Here is a 20,811-nt window from a genome sequence, read left to right as displayed (position 1 = left end):
TTCTGTCATTGCATCCCCAAAAGTTGTCCTTGAAGGCTAGGAGAAACTGCTCCTGGAAGGGAAAATTGACAATCTCTCAATCTGCACATGGGTCTACTTAGTGCCTGTGCTCAAGCCTCTTTGAAACCCCCACCCCAAGTTTTGTTGCTTTAGATCTAATTTATCCCTTCTGTTTCATTCAACTGTTTCCCACCATATTTTATTATTATGGGTTTTTTAACTGGATATTAGGTTCAAAATGCAAGGTTTTTTCCCAACCCCCTTTCATGGTGACTGCATCTTGGAAAGAAACAATGGTTGCAATCCAGTGTCATTTACTTCTTATGGTTTTTTTATTTCCTTGTAATGAGAACATACTGCAATAATTGGCACTTAGAAAATATCATGCTTTTAAGTGGCGTACACTTTGTAATGGGAAAACATCCCATCTAAAAGTATAATTGTCTTTAATTATTTTTACTAATGAATTTAAAAGCTTTTTGAAATTTCTCATGGTAACCATGGTTGTAAATCTAATTTGTGCAGATGGAACTTTGTTAATTTCCCTTTTATTTTTTCGCAGTTAAGCTCAAAATGTACTTTTTGTTATATTGTACTTGAAATACAATTTACAGTGGAATTCCATTATCTTATTGATACAGTGCCATCATAAACAAGAGTTATTTCCTTCTAAGTATATTGAAGTCAGTGGACTTTAAAGAATACAGCTCTTCATAGAATGGCACTGATAAAGCCATGATTTTCAGCCCTTTAGGGCATCAGAATCAGCCCATCCCAACATGAGTTATTCCAGCATGATGATGTTACCTGCCCCCAAATTCAGATGTGGGTTTTTGTGATACAAATATTTGGGACTTAATGTAATACTGGGATGGGTGATCTCTAGCCTTGGAGATTTGGCCTGAATCTGGGCAAATTCGGGCATATTCAGGCCAAAATCGGCCAAATATCTCCTGCCTGAATATGAACAAATCTGAATACAAGGTATTTGGGCCTTTTGGGAGGTATTTTTGGTGTTTTTCATGTATCAGCCTGCAGGGGGCACACTTTTATATCTAGCTACACCAAAATGCTGATGATACCATGTGAGTTTGGTGAAGTTTGATGATACCATGAGTTTGATGATACCATGTGAGTTTGGTGAAGTTTGGTTCAGGGGGGCCAAAGTTATGGACCCTCAAAGGGTAGCCCCCATCTCATTGGAAACAATGAGGGATGGGGCACCCCCTTTGGGGGTCTATAACTCTGCCCCTGATCCAAACTTCACCAAACCTGGGTGGTTTCATCAGGACAGTCTCTGGATGATACCCTGAAATGTTGGTGCTGCTAAGTTTAAAAGTGCCCCCCCTGCAGGCCAAAACGCAAAAAACCCCCCAAAAACCCAAAAAAATCAGGCAGACCCGAATTTTTTGGGTATATCCAAACATTCGGGTATATCTGAATATGTTATCTGTCTTATTTGGACATACAGATAATTTTATGCCTGAATACATCCGAATCCGAATTTTGGGGTATTGATCAAGCGAATACAAACGAATTTGTAGGGTATTGATCAAGCCTAGTAATTTCTATATCTTTTCAAGTTTTTATTTGTGACGCATTTAATGAACACTGATTTGCAACGCAGAGAAGTGTGAATTCAGAGATGATGCAGAATAGACCTGTGATTTTGGCTTGGACCCAATGGCTCATCAGGAGAAGGTGGGCTAATCTTTCTGGCATTACTCTCCCCTCTAAAAGTCCCTGTTGATCCCAAGGTCATGGGACCCAAATGAACTCTCAGCCATGCAGGTTGGACTGCTGCAATGAGGAGTAATATGAAATAGCTCTTCTCTCTACTTCTTGTATCAGTGGAGCTGGTGCTCATAGAAGGGAAGAAGACTTGGTTTTTATAACCCAGTTTTCTCTACCTTTAAGGAGTCTCAAAGTGGCTTACAATCACCTACCCTTCCCCTCCTCATAACAGACATGTTGTGATGTTGGTGAGGCTGAGAGAGTTCTGAGAAAACTGTGATTAGCCCAAGGTCACCCAGCAGACTTCACCCAACAGAAAGGGAAAACAAAAGTGGTTCACCAGATCAGAGTTTGCCGCTCTTAACCACCACACCACGCTGGCCCCCTTCTCTTGCCTCAGTGCAACTAAACTGTAGCAGTTTACGCCTTATATATACTAATTTAAAAAGCTGAGAAGATCTGGGCACAGGTCTCATCTGTTCTGACCCCTTGGTGGGACTTATTGTGGGTGTGAAGATGCACTGTAGGCCAATTCATACTTTACTTAGAAACTGATTCAGTGCAGCTGCTCCCCATGCCTCTTTGGTCATGTTTGAAAAGATGCAATCGTGTGGGCAGACTAATTAATATGGTTGTTGCCCGCTGAAGCTTCCTAGGGTAATCCTCAACATTCTAGAAATGCAGAGGTTGTTCTATTTATTGCGAGGCTGACAGGCAGAATAACCCACACAGCCTTTATGGAGCTATTTCACATGGCTTTCTGCTGTGCAGGTTTCTGTGAAGTTGTGCTTCAATGGTGGTTCTCAGATTACAGGCTGAGTTCATGACTGTACAGTTCTAACCTGCTTGCTCATATTCTGAGGGCAGAACAAAGGCAAGTAATGAATGAAACGGCATATATTTAAAATAAGTCAGTTTTCAAAGATAAATATTGTTTTAACTATAATCTAAGTCAGAAATTAAGTAGGTTGAGTAGATTTTATTATGCTCCTCATTTGCATTCTCAGGAATAAAGTTTTTTAAAAGTCTTGTAGTACTGTAAGAATTTTTATGCAAGGAGGAAGTGAATACACCTAGATATGAAATTGAACAGGACTTTCTGGGTAGGGAGGACAGGATATTTCATTTTGAAACTTTTTGAACCATTGTAGAAGTTTCCTTTTTTTTGCCTTGTTTTTGGTCAAAATTATTTATTTATAAATGTAATGCATTTTATTCTGTCTTTCTATCAAGCATATGCTGTGCTCTCCTCCATTTTATCTTCACAATAAAGTTAGATAAAGTTAGGTTGAGAGAGAGTATCTGACCCAGGGCTATATCCAGTGTGCTTCATGGCAGAATGGTGATTTGAACCCAGATCTTTCAGATCTTAGTACAATACTCTAACCCCTATACCATATGGAGTCTGAAAACTGTTGTCATTGCAACACTGACATTTCTAATCCTAAAACTTCTCTTCGTTGGTGGGGCAGGCTGTGGCAACATCCATGAAAATAACAACACAGGAAACTGCCTTAAAAATATAGTTTTCTTCTCGGCCAATTCCACGCAGCAAAGGTATAATGGGTTGCAGTTGTGATAAAGGAACCTGTTTTCCCATTCACATGCATTCTGTGAAGGCAGCGAATGGAGCCCATGGAAACAATCCAGGTTGCTGTTGCGCCTTCGCACAGAGACACTTCTTTTTTAAAAAATTCTGGCAAAACATGCATAGCTATGCAAGCATGCATAAATGAACCCCCACAGCCCTGCCTATCATCCCACGATATGACCAGCTGCACCTTTGTAGCTATGCAGATGCAACCCGCAAAATAAAAAAAAAAGGAAAAGGGGTCTTCCTACAGTGTCAAGGCAATGGCAGGCAGATACTCCCTGCTGTGGATGGCTTGGTGGAATGGAGGGAAATAAAGTGCCTCCTGCCTGACCTTTCGTTTAGGAGTGGCTTTTTCAAAAGGGTTTTCAAAACCCTTTTTCAAAAGGGTTGCTTGTTTAGCCATTTTTTAAAAAACAGGTTGGGGAAAATCAAATGGGGCAGCTCATTTGGGGAGCGGAACCTGTGTGAAGTCCACCTTCAAAATGGGTGCCCTGCACTTGTGTTTGTTGGCCCGTACGGAATCTGCCCTTGTCGGGGAATTCAGAAGGGAGAGGTTGAACAGAGGTGGGATTCAGGGGGTTCCGAAGGTTCTGTAGAACCTGTTGTTAAAATTTGAAATATCACTTTTTAATACTTTAAATATTTTATTAAGTATTAATATTTTAATACTTAAAATAAAAAGTGATATTAAAATATATTTTAATACTTTTTAATGGTCATTATTTGAATCCCACCACCATCGGAACCTGTTGTTAAAATGTTTGAATCTCACCACTGGAGAGGTATATGTGAGTTACTGAATTGTTTGCCATCTGACATACCCCTTGAAGTTGTTTCAGATCTGGGAATCATGACCTTGCAGAGATTTTTACCAGAAACCCTTCCCTCCCCACCAGCCCTGCAGTCTTGCCCTTAGCCCTGCCTTCTTCAGAGAGATCAAGAAGTAGCCTAGACTTGTCTTGTTTCCCTATTTGCCGTTGCTCCAGCTAACTAGTCCCATTTGCTTTCCTACCAGTCATTCGGATGTTGCATAGGAAAACTAGAACAACTTCCAGTGTGACGATAGTTTATTTTCTCAGAGGTGAAGGTGACAAGTATGAATTTATAGTTCATAAGCTACCTGTGGGGTAAGGAATGTTCACTAAACACACAAAATTACCAGGTGCAATGATGCTGGTAAGAACATGGCTTAGAATAATCTGTGGTAGCCTCATTATTTTTCAGAAGAAATATGTGTGGGTCTTGTAATCAATACAACTATAATCCAGTAAGGGAGGAAAAAGAATTGTGTATATATTTTACAATAAATCTTCATGTGCTGAAATAATCTGCTAAATAAAGGCAGATGTTTAAACAGCCCAACACTCTAGGCATGTGTAATTTGTAATGTGGGATGTTTTTCTTGGCAACCATCTCTGTATCTGACATGGGCTACAATCCATCCAGTCCTCCTGCCGAATGTCACAAAGCAATTTTATGTTGCCTCTTTTTTACCCCAGGGGAAACCATTCTGTATAATTTGCAGTGAAGGATAAAGGAAGGATGACTACGATGTATGTGGAGCCGTAAGAATTTGTGCAATAGTGAGTGACAGAAACAAGTAGACACGAGAAAGAGAACTCTGAGGCAGAGATGAAGATGTGTAGGGACAGCACATCTGTGGTGGTTTGGTATTTAAAATTAAAAATGGTATCAAAACGCCATGTGTGAAGTAATAAAGGGCAATGGGAAAACCTGCTGTGAACCTACCCCCATGGCCAGCTGGAGATTATAAATTGCTTTCAAGTTAAAACAGAATAAAGCAGATTCTCTAAAATGACATGTCTAAAAGACAGAGAGATAGTGGTTCTCAACCTTCCAAATGTTCTCAACCTTTAATACAGTTCCTCATGTTGTGGTGACCCCCAACCCTAACATTTATCCATTTTACAGATGGAGAACACTGATGCAGAGAGTCTTAGGTGACCCCTGTGAAAGGGTTGTTCGACCCCCAAAGGGGTCGCGACCCACAGGTTGAGAACCACTGAGATAGAGTGAGATAAAAGAATGAAGATCGATAGAAATCCATGAGCATTGAAAGAGTGAGGCACTTTCCGGGGTTAAGTCTTGTTGAATAACACAGGACTTACTTTTGAGTATTGTTCCTGAAATGAGAAAAATGAATGAGAAATAAAAGAATGGAAAAAAAAACACAATAGTGAATACACCCAAGGCATTTTAAGAGATGAATACATAAAAATAATGTGAACTCATCTATAGTTACAAACATTTCCTTTTAACCTAGCTGACACAGAGCTGTCGTGAGCCTAAAATGGAGAAAGTCAGAATAATGTACACTACCCTGAGCTCCGTGAGTGTGTGTATGTGTAGATAGAGAGATAGATGGAGAGATAGATAGATGGAGAGATAGATAGATGGAGAGATAGAGAGAGAGAGAGAGAGAGAGAGATGGAGAGATAGATGGAGAGATAGATGGAGAGATAGATAGATGGAGAGATAGATAGATGGAGAGATAGATAGATAGATAGATGGATAGATAGATAGATAGATAGATAGATAGATAGATAGATAGATAGATACAGAGAGGGAGAGAGAGAGAGAGAGAGAGAGAGAGAGAGGAACTTTTACTACAGAAAGAAAATGACCCTTTCCACACAAATCACCCCAAACATTTCTAAAACGTCTTTAACCCCTCCCTTTACAACGACGTATGTCCACATTCATCCCCTCAAAACAATTCATAGCCACCATTACATGATTCCCCCCCTTTTTGGAGTTCTGTGTTGAATCAGTACTTCAGTGCTTTAATTAAAAAATTGCTTTGTGACATTCAGCAGGAGAACTGGATGGATTGTAGCCCATGTCAGATACAAGGCGATTCCCCACGGGTGATTAATTGCATGATACTCACGTGATAAATCATGCTTTTAATCAGAACTCCCCATCGCTCAAGTGCCAAACATGGCTTCATCAAGATTCCGGTGCGCGCTCCCCTCCTCATTGCGCATTTTTTCAGAACCTGCATTGAAATCCACCTTTTAGCCAATCAAACACCGAAGCCGGTTTGATGGGGAGAAACAGGGGACAGCCGCGTCTTATTGTTCCCGCCCTTGGAGCCTTCCAGCCAATCAGAGCACAGTGGGCTGTGCTTCGAGCACACGTAGCCTTTTTTTGCTGTGTGCTGGGCGTGGCTACATAGCAATGAAATAACATTGATACAAGACAACGATTTGTAAAAATTGTTCATATGTGCCTACATAGCAACATAAAAACGAAAATAAGAATATGAATTTTCAATCAGGGGCGGAGTAATGTTCCCGTCCCGACCCAATAGCCAATCAAATTCCACCAACACAGCTACGTAATGACACAGTGATGTAGTTATGTAGCTGTGCACAAAAACAAAAACAAAAAAGTCCCCCCCCAACAGAACGTTTTTATTAGGAAGCTAGTAGCAATTCTGATTGATTTTAAAAAGAACTCTTCTGCTAAGAAATGGATCACAGATTTATCCAGTTTTTCACTGTATGTGGCTAATAAATATATGCACTTGCTTGCAGAGTAGACAGCTTACTGCAAATCACTATGCTAAAGAAATATTGTAATTTTCAAGGTACATAATCATGTCAAGGTGAATCACGTTAAGGTCATTTGATTGATGTCTGTTTAATCTTTACAAAGCATCATCTATAACTGGAATAGATACATTACAGAAAACAATTGGATGCATTTTATGTGGATAAATGTATTTTAATCTTAAATGACATATTTGTAGGACAGTGCAGTTTTGTACTTATGACTTTCTTAAAGGTTAATGTATTTTAATTAGGTCAGTATATTTGCTTCTCTGATTTTTGATTTCACTTTACATCTGAATACATTAAGTGACTCTCCTGGGCACTTCAGAAACATATACTAGGGACAAGATTGACCTTAAATGTAACTCTCAAGCATTATTCATTGCTCATGTGAAAGTATTTATATCTAAAGGATCTTGGTGCCAGGAAAGAGGTAGATGTAATATTCGTTAACAGTAAATCCCAGGTTTCTTTATTACTTATTGTAGGAAGAGGCACTTGGGATGATTCTTAAGGTAGATGTGGGAGCACAAATGTGATGGCAGTAGAACTGTATCTTCAAATATGACCACTGCCAAAAATTGACAGGGGCTGATTAGGAAGGAAAAAATGGCCCCAGAATAAGGCAAGTTGAGTGGGCGTTGCTGAATTACAAGCTAGTGCTGCAGGCCATTCAGTTCAGCCATGTCTGCATGGCCAGTTCCATGTTTCATGGGTGAAAGGGTATAACTGGAGCCCCCTTGATATGGCTCCTTTCTCCTCTACCAACACCCCTTCCATTTGGCCCCTCCCACTTGGCCTCACCTTTTCTTCTCCAAGCATCCCCTTTCGAATTCCAGTTCGCTTACTCTGGTAAAGAGAAATCATACAAAATTGTACTTGTGTAGTTATTTCTATTACTTTGTATCAAACATGCCCTCCGTGATTTTATTTGGCATGCTGTTCAGTAAAATTAGCCCCATTTGTATTAAGCAATTAAAAATATTGTTCTAGAGGAGCCTCAGTCTCAAGGCTGTGGAAAGGTTTCTCCATCTTAATCATTGAATGTGAGGAGGCCAATCCTCAACCTTCCAAAATGCTTGAGCAATTGAACAGTTTTAACATGTTGAAGATGTTCATATGGAAACATCAGGTAGAAAAAAGAAACCTTAATGTTATCACTCAGGACTTGGATTGCCAGGCCCCTGCCTACCGTGAAGTTTTTGCCCGTATACCAGAGTGTCCCTGTGCTGCCAGTATTGTAATGATGTAACTTCTGATGTGTACCAGAAATAACACTGTAATGTAGCTGGCAACACCGGCTTCAGTTTCTGTTTGCTCCTGGTAAGTCCCCCTTAGCCCCTGTAGGTTGCCAGGGGCTTCCTGGCAATTCTATTCAACACTGGATCAAAGGTGCTATAAATTAACTTGCTCAGGAAAATGAAACTTATTTTTAATACTGAGAAATATATTATTCAGTTTTTGGAACCTGGAGTTATATCTTGGATACAGCTAATTTAATCCTCCAACAGATATCACAATCCAGATCTGTAATTGTTAGTTTTATACATATGTACCTGTTCTTAAAATTGATTTGTATTTTTTAACTGTCCACTGCTGTGAGGGTTTTAATTGAGTACAAAAATGTCCAGAGATTTTTTTTTGGCTGTGTGTACCCGTGAAGATCAAGATGTGTCACACGAGAAACTGCCTGTAATCAGGGATGTAGGTAAGGGGGGAGACCATGGGTTTAATCCTCCACATTACATGTCCGGTGGGGGGCGCTCCTGTACCCCAGCTGCGTGCCCCTCCCACCCCAGCTGTGCCTCCCATCGAGTCTGGGCAATCGAGTGGCGTCGGTGCTGTAAAAAAAAAGGCCAGTGTGTGTAGGGGGGGGCACGCACAGCAGAACTAAGGGAAGCCACTTACACAGGCAGCCGGCATTACACGCTTGCAAGGTGCAAGCCAGCCAGGGAAAGAAAGTCTCACCTCTCGCAAGAGATCCCAAAACCCGCCCCCCAAACTCACCCCATAAAAAAGCTATACCTACGTCACTGCCTGTAATGCATTGACCACCGGCAACTGCAGCAAAACTGATTTGACAGCATCTTCTCCAAAACTGATTTGACAGCATCTTCTACTCTGCAACCATGATATATCTGTTTTGTTCTTGATGAATTTGTTAATACTCAGATACACATCTGTAGCACATAGCTTGATATGGGAAAGCCATCATCAGGCTGCATATTGATAGAAAGTTGTACTCAACTTATGCATATTCAGGTGGGAGTTAGACCTTAGGTAGAGTAACACTGGTCTAATGTAGCGGATGGAGCATTAGAAGACTTTGATCCAGATTCCTACTTAAGCATGAGCATTATGGTGTCTGAGAAGAGGGCAGGGAAAGCTGAAACAAAGCCCGGAGAAGAAGAAGGGGCAAGTGATCTGCAAACAGCAAGGACAGGAAAGAAGGAATATCCTAATCTCATATTTCTGAACAGCACTTGAATCTTCCAAGTCTTAGGGTTGCCACTTCACAGGTTACCAAAAAGGACCTCTTGCCGATGTTCAATGGAGTGACTTGGGGGGAAATGGTGTTGGGACAACACTTTCTATTTCAGAACAGGAAGTGATATCATGACACTCTAGGAATTTTCAAATTTGTATGGTAAAAAGCCATAGAGATTCATTAACCGTGCAATCCAAAGGGGGGCAGGCTGAAACTATATTGGAAGTGGCCAAAGGGTTGCACTGGTATCCATGCCACCAACGTGTTACTTGGAATGGATGTGGCGCCAAGGGACTCACCTCGATGTGGAATGGATGTGGCGCCAAGGGACTCACCTGGCCGCTGCAATGCCCAACCCCAGAGGTTGAGCTCTGTGGTGGCAAATGCCCATGCCTGTGTGGAGGGGGTGTTCTTAGAAGTGCACTTTCAGACCGGGAACACTCTCCCCCAGTGGTGCAGACTTACACTACAAAAAAAGTGGTGGAAGCCATTTTCTACTATGGGCTTTATTGTGGGAGAAAGGAATTTCTCCTTTCTCCCACTTTGGATTGAGTTGTAATTCCTGGAACATCAGGACACGACTTCTGGTTTCAAAACAAGATGAAATGTCAGGTCTCTCTAGGGATTTCCAAATATCCAAGATCCATAGGTATCTAAAAATTGATGTCGCTTCTTGTACTGAAACAGGAAGTGATGTCCAACAGCCTCTTCCTCCTCCATGCTCCCAGGAACTGTCAGTCAGAGGCTGGCAACCCTAGCTGCAGCTTGATCCTTCGGCCAGAGCAGATGATCTGAAATAAAAACAGTAGGCCCTGGTAGTTTCCATTTTAATCTATTGTAGTATGCTACTGTGGGAGGTATATGAAATGAATTATGTTATATAGTGGGCAAGACAAGCCAATAAATGTGTAATATGCTACTCATCTCAATACCAGCATAGAAGTGAGGTTGGGCCAGAAGGCTGAATAGCATAAAGAAACCTGAGTGGGGAGAAAGCCAAGACTTCTAGCACAGCTAGACACAAAATATACATCAGCAGATATTTGTACTGATATGAATCCATTTTTGCTCCAGCTGCTCTTTTGTGCAGCTTTGCATTATATGGCTAGTCTAACCCACATCCCACTTTAATTTTGTAATTGGGGAATGTTCTTGGAGCATATTTTGTTAAAATGGAGAGAGTTACTGTAAAGCACTTTGTACATCAATTGTTACATAAGCAGAGTTAGGATCAATGTACTAAAAAAGAAAACAAAAATTATCACTTTATACATTACCTTTTATTTTATTAAGCTGTTGGTTTAGGTTATTAAGCTGTTGTGTTGCAACAGACACAAACTTATTAGTTTTGTTTTAAACAGATCAAAAATAATTCGTAGTTGTTTTTCTGTAACAGTTTGTGTGATTTTCCCCTCTGCAGGTTAAAGCCAAACTGGCTTTGTCCACAAACAAACGTCAAGCATGTGTTAACTTGGCCTTGTTTTTCTTTTTCTTTAGGTATCTTGGCATAACCAGGCCTCTCACCTATCCTGTAAGGCAAAACGGGAAGTGCATGGCTAAAATGATCCTTTGTGTGTGGCTGCTGTCGGCTTCCATCACTTTGCCGCCTCTCTTTGGCTGGGCTCAAAATATCAATGATGGCAAAGTATGTTTAATAAGCCAAGACTTTGGTTATACGATATATTCCACTGCTGTTGCTTTTTACATCCCCATGTCCGTTATGCTTTTCATGTACTATCAGATCTTCAAGGCCGCTAAGAAGAGTGCTGCCAAACACAAGTTTGCTGGCTTCCCGCGGCCCGAAGAAAACGAAGGGATTGTTTCCGCCAACGGAATTGTCAAACTGCACAAGGAGTCAGAAGAATGCACAAATTTTTCGCGGCTGCTTAAGCATGAACGGAAGAACATATCCATCTTCAAAAGGGAGCAGAAAGCTGCGACTACCCTTGGAATTATTGTCGGGGCTTTTACCGTGTGCTGGTTGCCCTTTTTCATACTATCCACAGCTAGACCCTTTATCTGCGGAAGGGCTTGCAGTTGCATCCCGTTGTGGGTTGAGAGGACTTTTCTGTGGTTGGGTTACGCAAACTCTCTTATCAACCCCTTTATATATGCTTTCTTCAACCGGGACCTGAGGACCACCTATCGCAATCTGCTGCAGTGCAGATATAGGAATATCAACCGTAAGCTATCAGCTGCAGGAATGCACGAGGCCCTGAAGCTTGCTGAAAAGCCAGAGTTTGTCCTGTAAGGTCATTTGCCATCTACTGTGTTTATTCCGTAGCTGCAGATGTAGATGTTTCCTTTTTCAAGGGAAACCAAACATGGACGTGATTCCTTTAAACTAAGGCCAGATCTTAGGGAATTTTAATTTTCTGCTAGTTTGTCACTGCTTCCTCTGAAGAAGCTTGGGCACTGTATTTGGTTGAGAATGCTGAGAATTCTGTAGGAGAGATCTGACCACCACACACACCTAGCAGCAATTTCCCAGGATACATTAGCAAGACCAGGAAGGGGGGGCATGCAATTAAACCACTGTAAATTATATTATAACCATGCTGTGGAGGCAATAACGTCAAGGTTTGATCACCCTTGGAGTCGTGGGATATTCAGAATCCTTGTATTTAAGCAACTCTCTTTTTAACTAATGCAAATCTTAAGGTGTTTATAGAGCTGTTGGTGTGGGGATAGCGATTACTTTCTTGCTACTTATTTTGTTGACTACTTGCAATGTTATCCGGTAAGCACAAGCAACGGCGCCCTACAGCATCACACTATGTGAACAGCTGATTTTTATCACATTCGTGCTATTCTACATTTCTGGTTGCTGTGAATGTTTGGTAAACCAGACAATCACCTTTACTGTACAGCTGGGCATTACACATGATTTGATCTGTTTGATTTCTTGCACTTTTCAGTAAGCAGCCATAATGTGGTAAATGGTAACTTGTAGGTGTCGAGAATTGTGTTAGAATGATTAGCTGCATGCCTGTTCTGTGTGGGTTTCAACAAACAGCCTTCTAGGCTTTTAAAAAGCAACTGTTTTTCTGAATTGAAATTTGGCAAGCATTCAGAAAAGATGAATATTTTGGAGAAAACTATAAATAAAGCATTGTTTGTAGATCACAGTTTGTGAGTGGAATCCTAGTATTATTTGCTCTGGGCTAGACCAGTATTCTCTAACCCTTGTGCACCAAAATATCTGCCAGTGCTTTCCCTGGTGCTCGCTGAGCTTTTCAGAAAGTGGGTAGGAACATTGTAAGGCAAGGCTTGTTAGTGGCTGCACATATTTAAATTAAAAGGTTTCGCACAGCTGCAGTTAGAGCCGCAGCCACGGGAGGGTCAGAAGGACTAGTAAACAGCTGGGCTTGGGATTCCATTCCCCCTTCAGATGTTTCTTTTTATTCCTTTTTCTCTTTTTCCCACTTTCCCCCAGACCTCCTTTGTTTCTTTTTACTCTCCAATCTATCCTTTCTCCCCCACTCCCTTGGACTTTCCTCTATTTTCCTTCTGCTTTTCTTTCACAAAGAGGGAGGTACTATGTTTGATTCTGCCTCCTGAGGCAGCCATATTTTGGGGGGGCTATGTCTGCTGTGATAGCTGTTTTTGGGTGGTACGCATCACCATTTCTCAAAATGTCAAAGTTTTCCATAGGTTCAGAAATATTGAGTAGACTAGGCTAACAAGGAACTAGCAACAAGGCTACAAAGATCTGGGTGGATTTAGAAGGGTGTAACTCTGCTTAAGCTCTTATTAAGACTCCTTTCAAACTGCCCTTATAATCTGTTTTAGCAGATGGTTGCTAACAATTTCTTTGTGTCATTTCAGACAGAACATTTTGGCTTCCAGCTGCTAACAGATTTTTAACCTTTTAAGACAAAGCCATTTGTGTCCAATTGGCATCTCTGGACTCAGCTGTTTGGGTTTTTTTAACAAAAATTGCTTTGTCTCATTTTCCGTTTTTTCTTGCACTTCTGAATCTTTGCAGTATATGTCTCAAGCACTTTTGAAAGAATTGCCTCTTCACACTTTTTTCCACAGCATGTTCTTTTTGATTTTTTAACATTCTGAGATTTGTGCTATAGCACTATAGCAATCCACAGTATTCAAATGCTGGTAATACAGCAATTCAGGGCTGTATCACCAGCATTTAAATGCATTGGATCGCTATGGTGCTATAGTAGAAATTTCAGAATGTTAAAGAAGGCAAAAAAGAACACACTGCAGAAAAAAGACAACGGGGGAAAAGTGATGCTGTTTGAAAAGGCCAGAGTGCTTTAAACGTAGCTCATAGATGGGCTAAAATTCCATCTCTGGAATACTTTACTTGGAAATGAGCTAACATCTGGTTTAGAGTCGGGATTCAGAAATTTACAGAAAGACTTCACTATTGCAAAGGCTTCACATTTAAATTTCTGCAGATTTTGAGTACCGGTAAATGCATTGTGCTATATTGCTTTGGTCATTCAATTTCCCTCCTAGAACTGGTTTCTTTTTTGCTGGTTCATTTAAAAAAAAAAAGTGTCAGGATTTTTTTGCCGTCTGCAAAGTACAGTCAAGTAATTATGCTAATTAGCTTTGTGATGCCTGCCTCTTTAATCCACGCAACAGTCAACTCTAGATTAGACTATAGTAACTTACTCTATCTGAGGCTGACCTTGAGACTGACCGGGAAACTCCAGCTAGTTCAGAATTCAGCGGCATGGCTCTTAACTAGGATGTCATGGTAGGAGCATATCCATCCAGTGCTCCACCAACTGCATTGGTTACCAGTGGAGTACCTAGTCAAGTTCAAGGATTTAGTGTTAACCTGAGCAGTCTGGGACCTTCATACCTGCCAGATCACCTTTCCAAGTACACCTCAAAGAGAGTACTTCACTTGTTGGTATGAAAGACCTGGCCTGAAAGACATCTGGACTTCTTCGACCAGGGCCAGGCATCTTCAGCCCTGGCTCTGGCCTGGTGAAATGCTATCAAATGAGACCTGGACCCCGTAGGGCCTATTGCAATTCTGCAGGGTCTGTAAGATAGAGCTGTTCCGCTAGGCCAGGGGTAGGGAACCTGCGGCTCTCCAGATGTTCAGGAACTACAATTCTCATCAGCCCCTACCAGCATGGCCAATTGGCCATGCTGACAGAGGCTGATGGGAATTGTAGTTCCTGAACATCTGGAGAGCCGCAGGTTCCCTACCCCTGCGCTAGGCCATGGCTGAGAGCAACAACAGCATTCCACCATAGCTGGCCTCCCCCCCTTCCCCTCTCCTCTCCTCCCCCTCCCCCTTTCCCTTCCCCTTTCTTTTCTTTTTCCCCTTTACTTCCCTTCTTTCTTTAATTAATTCCCCTTATGATGCTTTACAATGTATAGTTGTATATTTTAATCCTTTAATTTATTGTAAGCCATCCTGAACACATCAAAGAGAAAGACAGGCTAGAAGTCAAATTATAAACAAATGAGTGAAAAAACCCCAGCAACAGTAATATCAGTTGTGTCACTTCATCCCTTCTGGAGGAAAGCATGAAGCTACAGTTCTAGGAATCTCCAGAGACCATGGAATTTTTGACGATTCCTTGAGCCTAGCCTATTACTTCTGGGTATTCCTTGGAAGTGACACAGCTGAAGTTGCCCACCAAGTCAGCACCTCCAAACCCTAATTCAGATTGTTGGACCACAGGAAGGTCAAGCTAGCCTTAGGTATTATTTTCACCAGAGTTAATTTTACCCCTATTTTATCCACTTCATTCAGAGTGTTTTAATATATCCCCAAAGATTTGCTTTTAAAAATTGATTGGACATCTGCTGAGGTAAAAGTATAACTATCCTCACCTGGATGGCTCAGGCTAGCCTGATCTTGTGAGATCTTGATAGGTAAACAGCGTCAGTCTGATTGGCATTTGGATGGGAGACCACCCAAGAAGTCCAGGGTTGCTTTGCAGAAGCTGGCAATGAAAAGTCACCTTTGTTTGTCTCTTGTCTTGAAAACCCTGCAGGGTTGCCATAATTCGGCTATGACTTGATGACACTTTCCACTGCCAAAAGTATAACCATTACCAAGTAGATTTGATATCATATTACTTCATTATGACAAAACTTATACCTTTTTTTGTTATACTGTAACATCTAGTGTTGCCTGTTGGGCAGCCACTGAACTCAGTGTTTTCACATGTAGTCATTCACCAGTTGATGCTCTGTTGTTATTTCGTATTGACACTCTCTTGTAACTTAGTGTAGGCCAAAGGAGGCCAGCTTGCAGGAGTTGTAGACAGGGCTGCTAATGTGAAGTCTGCTATTAATCTTGGAGACTTAACAGTTCTAATCCTATGGTTTAAATAAAAACCAGAGTATTCCCATGACTAACCAGAAGTTTCCATTTTCCATTACATTATATGGTGGTTTAATTGCTTAATACATGGGCATCCCCATCCATACTGGCAGTGGGCCACAGTACCGATGTGGTGCTGCCCCGCAGCTCCCAAAGGGGCTTCATGGTGGTGTGGACAGACTTGCAAAATGTAACAGCCTCCCTGCCGCCAAGAACCCTCAATGGGCCACAATGGATTTGTGCCAACCAAAAGGTTGGTTTAAGCCTGAACTGCAGCCCGCTGGCATAATGCCAGCAAAGGCTGGGAGAGAGCAGAGTAATGTCAACTTCTTCTCTGCCCACCCCCGCCATTCTGGGGCTGCTGGGACGTTGGCACTGTGCTCAGTGTCACATTCCAGTACCAGACAGTGGGAACAGTGGCTGCAGACTGGTGAAATCACTCCTCCATCGGGATAGGTGCCCCAGGGCGGGGAAATAGGATTCACACACACACACACCCGCCCCTTGGATGAGGTTCTAAGGCTTTGGAGTAAGGTGAGATAGGGATATGTGAATAAATAAAATTGAAATTTAAGGAAGCTCTGTCTTAATTTAGGAACGGCAATAATGTCAGTGTTTAGCCAACACTGAAATAGATTTGCTTATAGCCATCTTGAATTACATCTGCATGTTTATTGAATGTTTCCATGATTGCCTTGTGCAGAGCATAAAGATGACTGGGAGTTTCAGCATTCACTTTTTAGAAGTCAGGTTTCTAGGTGTTAAGTCTATAGAGACAAGCTTAATTGTAAGCAATGCCTGGGGAAATCTCAAAGGTATATCTTTAGCCAAAACAACAAACACCTTTGTCTTGTTAATCCATTCAGAACATACTGTCCCAAAGTGAATAAATCTTGCTTGCAGCAAGTAAGAAAGAACCTACAATAGTAGAAGAACTCTCAGAAGGAGATCTTGGTTTGAAACTAATGGGCTTAGAATGGTGTAACACTACATAGGACTGCACTGAGGCTACAATCTTATGCACGCAAGAAAACATAGCAGAACTTATTTCTGAGTGCATAAGATGGTGATAAGAGTGTTACAACTAGTATACATCAGTATTTTTACCTGTGAAATGTTGGAGGATGTTATAAAGTGCCAGAAAAAGTTGGATGTTATAAAGTGCCAGAAAATTATCGTTTGCAGCCATTGAAGACAAAACACTGCTTAGGATTGCACTGTTCATATTCATGCGTATGCCTCTTTATGCAGCTTCCTTTTCTAGATACTCCACAGAAGGAGCTAAACCGTGACAAGCCATTGCCAAAAGATGCAAACATAGGGACAGCGACAAGCACCAGAAAAGAAACTCAGTCAAGAACAGTTGCAGATATGGAATTGGCTTTTTCTCCCTTATTTGTTTGCTATGTAGCCTAAGACAGAACTCTGCAGAAACTTGAAGACATCCCCCCCGTCGCACACACACACAATGTTTTAAATGGTTTACTTAAGCAAGGTTTTTTATTCGAGGAGACAGAAGAGAAGATTATCCTGAAGCACAAGCAACCTTGCGCAGCTGCGGGGAGATTGTACAGTGGTGGCATGGGCACAGTCAGGCTAGCTCTGAGGGTTGCCTGGCCTTACTTCTCCCCAAAACAATACCACCAGTAGCAGTGCTGCTGTCACTCCCAGCTCTGGTTGGGGCTGCAGGTGCACCATTGGGCAGCTCTGCTGCCTTTTCCTGTGCTCTGTCGTGGCTGGCTCGACTGTGGGTAGGATTTTTTTTCTGCAGTGCAGGAGAAGGCTCCCTTGTGATGAGATGAGAAAGGAGACTCGCCTCGCTCTACTAGAGACTTCCTGGACACTGTGGACATTTCTAACCCATTTTAGGGCCTGCCTAGCTGCCAACACAAGTATTCATGAACGAGGCAGTGGCACTGCTGCTAAAGGTGCCATTATGGTTTGGACTTTGACCCATTGTGTCCTTCAGGAGATACGGACCTGTTGTTAAGAGTCAGTGTTTAGTCACCCATGTAAGTGGGTGCCCAGAAATTGTCCTGCACTGTATGTAAAACAAACAGGATTAGAAATGAACTGAAATAAATTCTTAAGTATATGAATGGTTAGCCAAAGAAAAGGTGCAAAACAGTTGGTCTCATGAGATTCTCGGACTGGGCTGCTCCTGTTATAGGGCACAAGAGGTAGAAAGTGGGGATGGCAGCACCAGGCATTGCTTCTCTGAGGCCCATTCCTCACAGGCCAATAAACACAGGTGTGGGACAGTAAAAAAACAGGATTGTTTTTTTTGGGGGGGGGGGACTTCGCACAGATCTCTAAATTGAGTCTGCCCCATGTTATTTCCCCCAAGCTAGGTTTTTTCAGAAGTGCACTATGAGCGAGTCTTTTCAAAAATCTTGGGTTGCAGCCCACTCGCGAGTGAACAGGAGCAGGAAGCGCTTTATTTGGCTGTGCTTTCCCTTTAAAAAAAATTCACGGCTTACATCTGCGTAGCTACGCAGGTGCAGATGGTTGTATTGTGAGACATCAGCATGGCTCTGGAGGATCCTTTGTGCATGCCTGCGTAGCTATGCATCAATGGGAAGTAAATTAAAAAAAAGCCAGATGCGTCTGTGTGAAGGCTCAACAGCAATCCAGATGGTTTCTGTGGGCTCCAATCACTGCCTGCACGGATGCATGTGAATACGAAAACAGGAAAATAGGTTCCTTTATCCCAATTACAACCCGTTATACCTTTGCTGTGTGGAAGGGGCCTCACTGTCTCTGCTGTAGCCACTGCTCTGTTTCCTGAAACATTCAAGCACTGCCACCGCTGACAGAGCTACAATAGACAAGTAGAGATCCCGGCCCTGCTTCAGGTTTATATCTCACAGACAAAAACAGTAGCTCAGTCTTCATGTTCTTTTTTCGTTCTACAGAAGGCATCATGTCACTGATTCTCTGTCACTCTATTGAACTAAAATAATATCAGGTACTTTGATCCACTGCAAAGTGTCTTGAAATAAGATATATCCAAGTTAGCTCTGCACCAGTAATGCATGTTACAGAGCCATTATATTCATTCTGAGCTGTCATCTCGATATTTTCTTTAAAATTTGTAGGTCAAGTTGGAATGTAGGAAGAAGAATTTCAACAATAAGGAGAAGCTACATCAACTATAGCTATTCTATTACAAACAAATAATATTTTATATTTAATACTGAACCTGGTCCTGACTTGTGTATCTAAAAATCTGCACAGTAGGGCCAGAGACAGACTGGGGAAACTCCAGGTTTGCAAAAAAAAACAATGACCCCAACACTAGAAGATAATTAGGGGTTTAAATACCACCCCCTACAAAGTATAACATCCTGTTGGGATTATGAGGTTGCATAGCAATTAAGGCATGACTTGGTCAGGGCAACTCTGGCATATTGGGAGGGTTTTTTGGGGAGGGAGAGAATGGTTGGGTGAGTGATAGCAAAGAAACATAGAGAAACTGAGGGCACCTGGTGGAGAGAAGGGGGAGGAAGTGGCAGTTGGGTAGCAAGGCAGAGAAGGAAGAGGCAATTGGAATAGAGCAGAAAAGGGGAAATAGTAATTGAAATGGATAAGGAAGGGAAAGGAGAGAAAGAAGTGATTGAGATGAGAAGGAATACTGTTTCTGGGTTTTGAAGGGAGGGAAAGTGGTCGTTGGGGAGTGAGAAGGGAAGAGGGAAGAGAAATCAGTGATGGGGGGGGGGAGGAGAAACTGGCCGGTGGGATTGCAGAGGGAATTTCTTCTGCTAGTGTTGTGTTCCCTCTTCTGCAAGTGTTATGGATCTCTTGTTTGTTAACAACTAATATTAAACATATTTAAAATTGGCAAGGTGGCTGGCTAGGCAGGTGTCCCCCATCTCCCTCACTGCTCCATATGTGTCCCTCCTGAGGCTGTGCCCACGGTGGAAGAGGACGGCCATTCCAGATAGAAGAAGTGTGCTGTTCTGCTGATTGTCAGTACAGGAAAATGATACTGTTGACAAAGGTTTTCTGTGCTTATTTTTCAGGAATTTAAGACTCGCTATCATCAATCCACCTGTTACTTTTTCTGTTTAGACTACATAGAAGCCTAGTATTTAACTTTTTCCTCCTCTACAGATGGTTATTTTCCTGTTCTGTATTTTTCAGGATGAGAGACAAGACAAATAATTTGAAATAAATGTATTGCCGGCAGCCCTTGAATGGATGAGGCAATTGCTTATCAGTGGCACCCTTTGAATCTAGCTTTTTGGCAGGAAAGTAGGAACACCCCATGTGGAAAGAATGATCGTAGTTGCAAATTAACCGTTCTTGTGCATTGTTATCAGGCTCGTCATGTATTGATATTTCTGGAGGTCATGGTTTTGCCCTTTACATCTCAATATGAGTCGAAATATTAAATTCAAAGAGAGCTTGAGAAAATAGGAATTGCCACAGTATTTTGTAAAGTTTATAACTATGGCAGCAATCATGAGTGAGTCGATGTTATGGCTCCTTCTCATTTTAGCATTATCCTTCATGAAATGGATACCATATATACTCGTGTATAAGTCAACTTGCATGTAAGTCGAGTCACCTAATTTTACCACAAAAAACTGGGAAAACTTATTGACTCGCGTATAAGTCAAGGGTGGGAAATGCATCAGCTACTGGTAAATTTCAAAAATAAAAACAGATACCAATAAAATTACATTAACTGAGGCTTCAGTAGGTTAAATGTTTTTGAATATTTATTTCAAAGAAAAACAGTAAACTAGCTCTATAAGCCCTGATTCTCCCTTTAAATCCACTCAGAAGCAGTGGGGGGTAGGTGATTTAAAGGGAGAATCTGGGGAAAATTTGAGGGTGCCTTTCAGGGAAGTAATGTTTATGTTAGCAGTACCAACATTTCAGAGTATCTTTAGGAGACCCTCCTGATGATACCACCCAGGTTTGGTGAAGTTTGGTTCAAGGGGTCCAAAGTTATGGACCCTCAAAAGGGTAGTCCCATCTCCTATTAGCTCCCATTGGAAACAATGGAGGATGGGGGCACCCCCTTTGGGGTTCCATAACTTTGGACCCCCTGAACCAAACTTCACCAAACCTGGCTGGTATCATCAGGATC

At 41.8% G+C, this 20,811-nt stretch overlaps 1 protein-coding gene across 4 annotated transcripts in view; it reads left to right on the top strand.

Annotated features, from left to right (window-relative positions):
• The window catches only part of HTR7 (5-hydroxytryptamine receptor 7), a 57,605-nt gene that overhangs the window by 23,174 nt on the left and 13,620 nt on the right, over nucleotides 1-20,811 (top strand). For 2 of the 4 annotated variants that reach the window (XM_048507115.1, XM_048507116.1), the window contains exon 2: nucleotides 10,892-11,641. In XM_048507115.1, coding sequence (XP_048363072.1) covers nucleotides 10,892-11,641 — 750 coding nt within the window. Of the gene's footprint in view, nucleotides 1-10,891; nucleotides 12,523-20,811 lie in introns of those variants that run through there. The other 2 variants (XM_048507118.1, XM_048507117.1) reach the window with 2 other exon arrangements.

This window comes from Sphaerodactylus townsendi, linkage group LG08, assembly GCF_021028975.2.
Source record: "Sphaerodactylus townsendi isolate TG3544 linkage group LG08, MPM_Stown_v2.3, whole genome shotgun sequence".
Taxonomy (NCBI): domain Eukaryota; kingdom Metazoa; phylum Chordata; class Lepidosauria; order Squamata; family Sphaerodactylidae; genus Sphaerodactylus; species Sphaerodactylus townsendi.
The sequence above is the reverse complement of the archived record's forward strand: the minus strand, read 5'-3'. Positions and strand labels throughout refer to the sequence as shown.